Below are 12253 nucleotides of genomic sequence, written 5' to 3'. Positions count from 1 at the left end.
GGTGAATATACGGTAAGTATAATTTCAGAGTGATCCGGGATAATTCCTGGGAAGCGAGTAATAGGGCGCAAAGTGAATTCTACTATAAGCGTTAGGGATGGGAATTGATAGGATTTTATTGATACGATTCCATTATCGATTCTGCTTATCGATTCGATTCTTTATCGATTCCCTTATCGATACCTGATCAATTTATAATTTAAATAAATAAATTGGAAATGCAACAGAACTACATTTAGTCATTTAGCTGACGCTTTTATCCAAAGCGACTTACATGTTCTGTACGACAAGCCATCAGGAAGGGCACAACTCTATCAGCTGAGCAACAATGTTCATCAAAGTGTTGAGTGCTACAGTGTAGGTTAGTTTATTAGGACAAGTGCATGACAGTACGGTTAGTTAGGGTTAGATATATTTTTTTTTATTCAGATAATGGTTGAAGAAGTGCGTCTTTAGTCGACGGCGAAAGATTGGACGTGATTCGGCTGTCCTAACTGGGGTGGGTAGTTCATTCCACCATTGTGGGGCAAGGACTGAGAACTAGAGTTGTTCCGATACCGATACTGGTATCGGAAAAGCCGCCGATACTGGCTAAAATGCTGGTATCGGTATCGGCGAGTACCCTCTAATGCTGCGCTCCGATACCATATGACGTAATTTATCAACAACACTGTGGTCTGTTGAGTAAGCATTATAAAACAAACGTGTGCTTAATCGATTAAAGTGTCAATGCCATTTGTCATTTTAACAGCAGATACTTTCTTAAATGTCATCGTCCCGACAGAGCGGTGTTGACGGAGAGCTCATGGGTTCGCTTGGTGGCTGGTGTTATTAGCGTCAGCTAACCGAAAGCTAGCTTTAACATTACCTTGGCTAAAGTTGGGGCTATTCATATAATCCAGCAATAATGGCTGCAGACCTGCAAGCAAAGTACAGCAAGTTGGCAAAGGAGTATTCCAAGTTAAATCACAATGTCACCAGTAACGTTACAGTCTTCTATGGTCTTCCCATATACCGGTAGCTCATGCTAGCTAACGGTAACGTCGTCATTGCACAATTGCACGTCGCGTACACAATTAATGACATGTTGCGGACAGCCATATCGGCGACAATGTTTAGCTTTTAGTGCCAAATGATAAGAGTCTGAGGCGGAGTCTCAAAAGAGAATGTTGAATATTTATTGTGCAAAAATCACAACAGATACGACTGCTACTGAACGGAGCCTTGTAGACAGACTGAGTAGGGTATATCTGCAGAGCCAGTGGGTAGCGAGTGCAGCAACGTATAATGTCCGTGTGGATCATTGGAGTAGGGTATATCTGCAGTGCTGAAGCCCCATACTCATTGATTAATGATACTAATACAAATCTATACAATCACCTGTTGTTGAATAAATACCATTACTTTCTAGTTATGACTAAAAAACAGTATATATAAAACAGTATTTGTTAAAAAAAAAAAAATATTTATAAAAAAATTATATAATATCGTTTTTTTTTTTTTTGTGTATGCACTGGTATCGGATAAGTATCGGTATCGGCCGATACCCAAAGCTTAGGTATCGGAATCGGATCGGAAAGGAAAAAATGGTATCGGAACATCTCTACTGAGAACTTCTCTTTGATGACCCTCCCGGAGCTTGGATAGGAGTAGGTCTGAGGCGGCCAGAAGATGCAGAGCGTAGGGGTCTAAGCTGGTTAGAATAACAACATGCAACTTGACATTTCTGATTGTCATTTATTGTTGAGCCCCCATGTCAGAAAAATACAAAAACTGTAAAAAATAAAACATTAACTATAGCCTACACTTAAATAAAATAATGTATTTGAGATTCTCTTAAAATTTTTATTATTTTTTTTATTCTTAAACGAATTTAATCTATTGAATAACAGGTTGTTATTCCTCTGACTTCTGTCTCTCACTCACACTCTCTCTCTCTCACACACACACACACACACACACACACACACACACACACACACACACACACACAGAGAGAGAGAGAGCTCCCTCCCCGGGCCCCTGTCCTTTAAAGTATTGGCTTGTGTTGCTACACGGACACATTTGTATGTTGCACCATGGTACTTCCTGTCTGACGGACTCAGAGTAGACTAGTAGAGACTTAGTAAACAAACAATCCGGCTCTTATTATATGTGAACTAAAGAGTACAAGGTTTACACAACAGTCCCCACCCGCTGTTTTATTGTATTTGTACCTGTACTATCCGCTGTCAGCTGTTTATCTCTCTTTGTGAGCTTGATTAAATAGCGTTAGCTCACGTTAGCTAGCGATAGCTCCGCGGCTAATTTTAGCTCACCCTAAACTAAATCAATGACTATGTTCTAAAGCATTCAAGTAGTTTTCACTGCACATAGAAGTAGCCAAACAGCGGGAGCATTTCGGGAGCATATTACCAAAACCCAGGCAATTTCGAGCCCTTAAGGAATCAAATAGAGTCTGCCATGGCTACATGCTAACGTAACGTTATTGCGCAACTGTAGGCAGCGATAAGGGAATCGAAAGTCACAGGAGCCACACGGTTCCAGGCATCGGCCAATTAGATTCCCATCCCTAATAAGCGTTGGCATTTCTTGCCTGGACACGCTACTATTTCCAAATCAAATGTATACAATAGGTATTATGTTTCATCATGAATGCATGAAAGGGGGGGGGGGGGTAGTTTTTTTATGCTTTGATGGCCAGTAACGACATTCGTGTTGAACACTACAGAAGCCGATCAGCTGGATGCAGGGTTCGAAATTAACGGGGACTTGGGGTGCAAAATGCCCTCGAAAATTTACCAAATGCCCTCGAAAATCAGTTAAGGCAAGAAAAGCCCCCCGACAGTTTACTAATTATATATATGCTCTACAGTGCGAGCATTTCCCTCGTATTTGCCCCTAATAATATGTGTGTGCGAACCGGAAAAATCATTTACTCGCAGTGTGCGAGTGAAGATTACAAATGCTCCGCTGTTAATAGTTCAGAAACTACAAGTCCCACATTCCACAAGGCGCATAAACGTCCAATCACAGTAGAGTTTCCTGCGGTGACGCGGCTGGTTTCATGCGAGTGAAAGGAAATTAGAACACGGTACGCGCTGGAACAGAGTCACGTTATACAAGTTATACATTCAGAATCAGACAACGCAAAAAATTCAGCCAGCCATGATGCCCATTCATTTTTATTTTGAGCAAAAGAGAGACGAGGAGAAAGTGGAATCCGGCGAGGCAGCTAATGTTACAGAGGCGGATAACGTTAGCGAAGTTAGCACACGCTAACTTAGATGTGTGTCCCGTTCCCGTTTGCACACGCACATACACACACACGCACATAGTAAGCCATCACTGGGAACGCTCAGAGGAAAGGGGGGGGCTGAGAATATCTGTGTATCTGTGTGTGTGTCTCGCTCTCTCTCCCTCTCCCTCTCTACATCTCTCTCTCCTGAACCTATTTCATTCAAAAGGAAGACATTGATGGACAGTAGCTATAGTATAAATTATAGCTCGGTTGTAGCTGTAACAGAATAATTGTATTAACTATTATTCAATAGCGTTTCAATTATAATGAATTAAATAATTGTATAAAGAATTTTCCATGTTCTGTCATCTAATAATATATTCCATTGCCTTTCCTATCTGTATCAAAGTCAAAATGTTGGTATCGTGACAACACTACAACATACAAAAGCAGCTTGACAACCGATATCCTTTGCGTCTAGTAGGCATGGGCCAATTTGTGATTTTGGTGGTATGTGCTATTTGCACAGATGTTTAGCCCTTGAATGAATGAATGAATGAAAACTTTATTTAACAGATTGCAGAATGGGTACAATACAGTACGGCTCAATTAGGGCTGGGCGATATGGCCAAAAATGATATTGCGATAACGATATCGATAACAATATCATATCATCATATTATCGATATTGTTATACCGGTAACGTATAAATTTTTTTATTATTATTTTTTTTAAACATTATTTTCTTTGTCGTTGCCGCCATCTTTAGTGTTACATCCCCTCAAATAAAGAACAATAATGACATCTGAGAGTGTTTCCCTGATTTTGAGGAAAAGTATTGAAAAGTATCGAAATTCATATTGGTATAGTATCGAAACCAAAATGTTGGTATCGTGACAACCCTAGCTAGCACACATAGCCTACTGTGTACAGACTGTTTCAAACTGTATTTTAAATTAGAAAGCAAACAAAATAAATGGACAAGAGAAAAATAAATCTCAATTTGGTCAGTATTGTCATTTGGACAAGCAAAGCCATTACTTTAAGTTGCAGGCAAGAAAGACAAGTCTGTCCACTGTCTCTAGTTTTAAAACTGCCCTGTTGCAGGCCACGAAAAAAAAGAAGAAAAAATCGATATATATATATATTTTCTTTCGATATCGATTATTAAAATATATCACGATAATTATCGTTATATCGCCCAGCCCTAGGCTCAATACACACGATTGTTAAGGGGATGCAGACCAGATAAAGACGTTTGTCTTGTTTACATCAGGGTCCCCCATTTTCAATTCATAGTGTGCACACGCACAGTATAATACCGTATGCATGTAATAAATAGTTTGTTAATAAACTGTTACTTGAAAAATGTTCACTGTGTGCTAAATTTCTTTGTGTGCTCCTACATTTTTATTTAGATTTTATTTATTTAAATTTTATTTAGGAGCACATCTGCTCCTTGGGAAAAATGTTACCGTAGAGCCCTATATAAATTGGAGACATTAACATTACGTTATCAAACATAGGGACGAAGACTGTACTAATACATTTCGCTGTGGGGGGGCATAATCCCACGGGACAATGCATTGCTAACTTGTTTCAAATGACAATATATACCCCTGTGATTATTATTGTACGGATCGGAATACGGGCGTGCACGTGGGAGCATGCACAAAGATATTACAGTGATATGCTGCTCCCGAGTCCGACTGCCTGCAAGAGAGAGAGGAGAGAGGCACGGAGCACTAGTTAGTTAGTGCAAATCTATTTGTGCTATGCTATGTCGACGTCACAGAAACCGTCAAATCAGAACAGTTTAGTTGAGTGAGGGAAGATCTCGTGAACTCGAGACTAGACTGATGAGTCAATATGGTAATTAGAGACACAGACCCATTGACACTAACTCCTATTACTATAAAACAATGGTAAATACTGAAAAAAGTCATTTATAATGCATGTCCCCTTTAAAGGAAAACTCCAACATTTTGGGAAATTAGCTTATTTAACATCTTCCCTGGAGTTAGACAAGAAGATACATACCTTTTTTGTCTGTTTAGGCTTAGGGAACAGCCCCTCCGTTAGCGTAGCTTAGCTTCATCACTGGAAGTGGGGGGGGGGGGCAATAGCCTGACGTTCCCTACAGAGTCCTACAGTCACCAAATACACTCCAAATACAACTCCAAAACGTTCCTGTAAACCTCTGGGCGCAGTGATTTCAGTGCTACCTGCTAACGTTGAGGGGGCGGGCACTGAGACTGCCGGTGTCCGGCCAGTGTTTACATTTTCATTTCATTCAAAGCATCCGAACCGATTGAATTATTATTATTATTATTATTATTATTGAATTATTATTGTCACCTCTCGTAATGGACAAGACATACAGAGAAATGAAATTGCGTTTCCCCCTTCCCACAGTGTATATAGACTATATACATGTAGACAGTAGCTAAAGAATTAATATCAGTGAATGTAAATATAGAGGTAAACTAGTTTGTTAGTTTGCCCCATGCATCATGATGATTATAATAGTCACTTACTCAATAGACAACTCTCCGTTAGATCCACTCGGCACGGGGCGTCTTTTCCAATTTATTTTCGGAACATGGAAAAAAGTTCCAACCACTTCTGGATGGGTTAGCGCTGAGAAATGTTCCTTGCTTGTTACACAGTCTCGTTGTGCACTGTCCTCTTCTTCCGATATATGAAGCCTTCCGATCATTGATGGCAGCACAGAGTCCCATTCATTACAGCAGAAGCACTTTCCTCATTTTACTTTTCCGTCAAGGCCAACTGAAGAATCCATTGTGATCGCCGGCCCGGAAAACGCGTGGATTATGTATTTACAGTACCCAACACTGTAATCAATAAGCGTGATCGATATTTGGAATGGCGATCAGGAATTGGAATAATCTTTTTGGATAACATCTGATCTGAGGTAAGGAATTTATTTTACCAGTCTTAGGATAATCAGAGCTATTTTCACCTATATATCAGCGTTTGCCCTATGCGTGTGTGTGTGGCTGTGATTGCTGATGAGGAAATGAGAGAATCGATTTTTCAGATCGCCTCTATAGCGTGCATAAGTACACATATACCATCGATAATCTAGCGTTTATTTGAAAACTATTCATAAATAGGCTGAAAAATGACCGTGTTTGTGTATGCCAGAATATTCCCATTAAATGCCTTTTATCATGGAATCTTAATATTTTCCTTGAAAACGAGGGCTTTTCAAAATGCTATAAAACGGAAATGAAGCGATTAAAAAATAAAAAATAAATAAAAAAAATAAAAAAAAAAAATCCGTTTCGACAATGTTGACTGCAAACAAGTCATTGATAAACGACGGGCAGATTAGACACATAATTTAAAACAGAGATTATGCGTTCACAACGCTATCATTGAAGTGGGTGGTGGCATTTAACCTGCATATGTCGGTATCGGTTGATATCGGTATCGGAAATTAAGAGTTGGACAATATCGGTATCTGTAAAAAAAGCCAATATCGAACATCCCTAATTGAATCAGATTATTATTATTTATTTTGTTTAAACTGCATTTAAAAGTGAATTGTTAAATTAAATGCCCTTTTTCAAATGAAAAATTGTGATTGGGAAAGTACTTGAAAATCCTTGAATTTAATTTTGCAATGTCTGTGGGCACCCTGGAGGAAGTATCTTACGAGTTGATTTTCTCCACAGTGACCCTGACTGCGAGGGCCACCGCTGTGAGGGCAACGGGGCCTACGAGCACCAGGGCTACGACGGCGAGGAGAGCCAGGACGAGGACAGCTGCTCCGAGCACAGCTCCTCCACCTCCACATCCACCAACCAGAAGGAAGGAAAATACTGCGACTGCTGCTACTGCGAATTCTTTGGCCATGGCGGGGTAAGACGCACACGCACACACACGCGCAAACAAAAAGTACAAATGGAATTTCAACTCACACACCATCATATTTTCACAACCACACTACCAAATGGTTAACCCTTTCACTGCGACAATACAGAAGGTTAAACCCTTTCACAACCACACTACATAAGGTTAACCCTTTCATTACCAGGCGGTTAACCTTCGGTAGTGAAAGGGTTAAAAAAAATATATTATCGGGTGAGGTTGAATGAGTCCGACCAACATGTGATTTTCACCGTGCCGGTATTCTATTCTATGGTTCACAGTTGTAGCCTGCCGTGTGTATCCAAACCATATGTGCTCATTTATTTTGTGGTAACCCAAAGCAGGATATTGGTTATTCAGAAAGAGAGTAATTGATATCAGTGGGTTGCATTTGGTGACCCCCCCCCCCCCCCCCTCCAAGTGCAGTGTGGGCAAAACAACAGCTGAGCTCCACTCTTTTCTGTTCTCTCTCATTCTTGAACTTCACCTAACTTTAATCAAATTCTACTCAGATCCCACACCTGATAACAAAAGACTAGTGTTGTACAGGGTTCGCACAAGGTCCTTGAAGTACTTAAAGTGCTTGATTTAGTTATATTTTTTCATTCATACATTGTCGTGTTAGTACCGTCGAGAATATAAGTATGTTTTTAAGGTTTTCTGCAGTAATTCCTAAAACACGAGTTATAGGCCCTGACGCATATGATAGATTATCGTTTGGCGTTTCTTTCCTATACACGCTATATTAAAAAATTCAAATGTATATGATCGGTATACATTATACTTAATCATGCGTGAAGGAAATGGGGGGGGGGGGGGGGGTCGTTTATAATTAACGGCTTTATTTAGGTAGTATGGGTTTATATGTTGATCAGATGGATTGCCGTGAAATGAATAAACAATCGGGCTGAAAATAACGTTAGTTTCCTCTTACCGTTCGCCGATGAGACTGGAGGAAAAATATTCCAATTATTTGACGTCGATCTGCTAGATCCATTTCCTGTTTGTATGACGCAATAAACGCCAAAATCATATTGATTATTGCGTTTCGAAAGCGATCCCATGCACTCTAGTGTGTATCTAGATCCACGTTACAATATATTACTGCCGGAGGAATTTCCTCGATGCACCGGTTTGGCTTGGAGTGTAACTTGCCCGACATCCACCAGGCGGCGGTATTGAGGTGTTGCAATATCAGACAGGGTCCAGCTGCAGTCCCGGAGGGAGGCTGGATGAATTATGAATGCCATGGCGAAAAATGAAATATTGATCCCAAAAATGTGTTTATTCGTTGTCGGCGCACAACGCATGGCCGGCAATAACTAATTATCACGTGTTAGCACAATGTGTTAAACGGCAAACATTTTTAACAGGGTGCTTAAAAAGTCCTTGAAATTCAAATCAACCATTCGCATTGAATGTTTTGTTCATCCATGATCAAATTGTTCTGAATCATTCAATCGTTTTTTTTTTCTGTTCTGTTTTATTAAAATCTGACTAGTCGCTGTCTCGCACGCTCCAACTGCTTTTCCTCATTTCTTTGCGTGTGATGCTCTAGCTTGCTCTAGCTGGCAAGCAGGCCAAGAAGATGCTTTAAAAAAACAGCATTTAAAAGTGAATTGTATCCTTCGAGTGACATCCTTGAAAATGAAAAATAGTGCTTGGAAACATACTTAAAAGTCCTTGAATTTCACTTTGCAATGTCTGTGAACCCTGGTGGTAACACCTAGGCTACTTGCATAATTCTGGTTCCTAATAACTCCTTGTTTTGCACCCACAGCCCCCGGCTGCTCCCACCAGTCGTAACTATGCAGAGATGCGGGAGAAGCTCCGCCTGCGTCTGACCAAGCGGAAGGAGGAGCAGCCCCGGCGCGAGGAGCAGCAGCAGCCGGTGGTGGAGCGGGACGGAGGAGGAGGGGGGGGAGGGGGGGTGGAGGACCACAGGCGGGTGGAGGACCTGCTGCAGTTCATCAACAGTGCAGACAACAAGCCTGCCTCCAGCTCCAAGGCAGCCAAGCGGGCCAGGCATAAACAGAAGAAGGTAAACACACCAGGGTTCGCACAAGGTCCTTGAAGTGCTTGATTTTTGTCCAAAAAGTCAAGGCCTGGAATTCCTTGAAAACAGCCAATTAAGTCCTTGAAATTCAAATCAACCATTTGCATTGAAAGTTTTGTTCATCCATGATAATTGTTCTGAATCAAGAAATATATTTATTTATTTATTAACTCTCAGCTTATTACTAGTGCTGTCAGGTGATAAAAATGGTGTATCTAATTAATTACAGGGTTTGTAATTAATTAATCTAATTAATCGCATTTTAATCTCATAACCATTTTAGGCCTGATATTCTATAATCATATCATGTGTCCGGATGGCAGAATTCAGTACTGTATCTGCAAAACCTTCTGTTTAATCATCTTCCCTTTATTCATTTGCTTAGATTTTGCTTAGATGGTCAATTTTAGCATGGTGTTATTCAGTCAAAAAAAAAAAAGATAATTTGAATTGATATTCTCATTTGATTCATTACAATTTACTCAAGCCTAGTAACAGACACAGTATTTCTGACACTGTGAGATCCATAGATGTCCCTAGAATCAGATACCAAGAACATGCAAATGGACCATTTAAAAAAAAAAAAGGTCTGTAAATGTTTATTCTACGTTCTTATGGAATGAATGAGATTTATAAAAAAAACATTATTTTTCTTTAATGAATTTTGCGTTAATAATTTGCTGTGTAATTAATTAATCTAATTAACGCGATAAACTGACAGCCCTACTTATTACAGCTATTATTTTGAACATGAACATGGTCATGTTTGTTGAATAAAGATTAAAAAAATGGCAGATTTTATTTATTTATTTTGCCGACCCCGATCTTCGGAAAATCACGTGATCGGATCGGGACATCCCTAATAGTAATGCAACAAAACGAATGCCTTGCTTTGTTAATCATAACATTGATGCAGTAGCGTTGTGTTGGCTGTAACTAGGGATGCCCCCCGGACCCCGGTTTTAAACGGGAACCGGTACTATATTAGAAAATACCGGAGTATTTATAAGCTCCGACGTCCTCGGTACTGCTATCGATACTCTAGAGAAATTATTATTATTATTATTATTATTATTATTATTATTATTATTTAAAAGTTGCGAACGATCTCTCCTCTCTCTGTCTCTGCACGAGAAGCAGCGAGTCATTATTACACACACTCCTCGCGAGTCGCGCTACACATACATACGGGTACTCCTTAATGAAAGCGCTGTCAATAGTATGCAGCTGCAGCACGTCAGACAGCAGCGCTTACAAGCCCCGCACATACAAGCCCCGCACACCTGATGTGCTGCAGCTGGAAGCATCTCAGCGCTGTCTCCGTGCCGACGCGCGCTGCACACAGACACAGACAGCTCTGCATGCACCGTGACTCGTGATGGCGGATAGAGCGAAGCGTTCACAAGTGCAACAAAACATTTGCCAGTAAGGGTGGCAATACGAGCAATCTATCAAAACATTTGTTTGCAAAACACTATATTAGTGTGCAGAAATGCGCCGTATTCGACTGCCTTGCGCGCAGTGGTCCATCTGCATCCACGTCCACTGCAGCCGGTAAGCCAAGATACAGAGTTTCCTAGGCTAATAACGAATTATTACAAATAGGCTAATAAACAAAATAATTGTTTAGCTACAAATACTACAATCTAAAAACTTTTTATAGATCGTCATCCTCCCTCTACCTCCACCACCCAAAGTCCTTTCTCCCTAGCAGCTAGAGGAAAGATGACAGAGGATAGGGTGAACGAGTGTCACAGGGCTGTGACAAAGTTTGTTGTCAAAGGCCTGCACCCGTTCTCTACAGTGGAGTCCAAGGACTTTAGGTAACAACTAATCATTCAGTGTATATCGTTTTTTTTGTATACATAGTTGTCTAACTTGTCTGTTGTTATAAGTTATTATTGAAGCAGCTATTCCCACCACTCCACACACATTTACAATAATTCAATCATTTCTAATCTTTACTGTAGGGAGATGACCAATATACTGCAAATATAAAAATCATAAAAAAATTACCAAAAAGAACCGATAAGAGTATCGATAAAGTACCGAACCGTTAAGCAGTATCGATAGGAGTAGTAGTATCGATAAAATCCTAACGATACCCATCCCTAGCTGTAACGGACATGACAATAACATAACGTGTACACATTAAAATTGCGATAATCGATTCTAACATTTTCAAATCGATGCAGTTGAATTTTCCCCTTAGGATCGATGCATTGTTACACCCCTACACCAAAGTCACTGGCCCACTGTGTATCTGTGTGTATAATAACTTGGCTAGCGTTATCAACAGCAGAGATGGGCAATAGGGTCCAGCTGCAGCGCCGGACGGCCGGAGTGCAAGCGGTGTGACGTAATTGGCAGACTCGACTGTCAATCAATGGTCTACCTGACACGCAAACTCATAAACAATGTTTCTGTACTGGAGGTGTACAGTATTTCAATAGGCAACCCTGAAAGGATAATTTTTCTAGAAGAGCAACACTAGCCAAAACATAGGCATTGTATGCATAAAAGGGGAAAAAGCTAAAGTTAAGTGAGTGTTACTTTTGTAGCAGTAGTTTGATTTGATAGTTTATTTGATAGGGACAGCACATGTTAATGAACATGTACAAAATACAAAATGTAAACATGCAGGGTTGTAGCAAGAGCTAATTTACACACATGCACGCACAGTACAAATATACATTTATTTAAAAAAATATAAATAAACTGTTACTTGAAATATTTTCACTATGCTCCTAAATATTTTTGGGTGCTCCTAAATTTCTTTGTGTGCTCCTAAATTTTTTCATTTAGGAGCACATGTGCTCCTTGGGAAAAAGGTTAGCGTAGAGCCCTGTGAGTAATAGCCTTATACGTCAATTATATTATAAGCGTTGGCGTTTCTTGCCTGGACACGCTACTATTCCCAAATCAAATCTATATAGTAGGTGTTATGTTTAATCATGAATGCATGAAAGGGGGGCATTCGTATTGAACACTAAAAACGCTTATCAGCCCGATCAGTATAAAAGCATTGCACGATCAAGCAAAAATTTACGTCAGATAGT

General features: G+C 40.1%; 1 protein-coding gene across 3 annotated transcripts in view; it reads left to right on the top strand.

The window, feature by feature from the left end:
• fam193a (family with sequence similarity 193 member A) overlaps positions 1-12253 on the top strand; it is a 93113-nt gene that overhangs the window by 67453 nt on the left and 13407 nt on the right. For all 3 annotated transcript variants that reach the window (XM_084319218.1, XM_084319220.1, XM_084319219.1), the window contains 2 exons: positions 6943-7129; positions 8919-9179. In XM_084319218.1, the coding sequence (XP_084175344.1) occupies positions 6943-7129; positions 8919-9179 (448 nt within the window). The remainder of the gene's footprint in view (positions 1-6942; positions 7130-8918; positions 9180-12253) is intronic.

This window comes from Notolepis coatsorum, assembly GCF_963971535.1.
Source record: "Notolepis coatsorum genome assembly, chromosome: 7".
In the NCBI taxonomy this organism is placed as follows: Eukaryota; Metazoa; Chordata; class Actinopteri; order Aulopiformes; family Paralepididae; genus Notolepis; species Notolepis coatsorum.
This window is presented reverse-complemented; position numbering and strand designations above follow the sequence as displayed.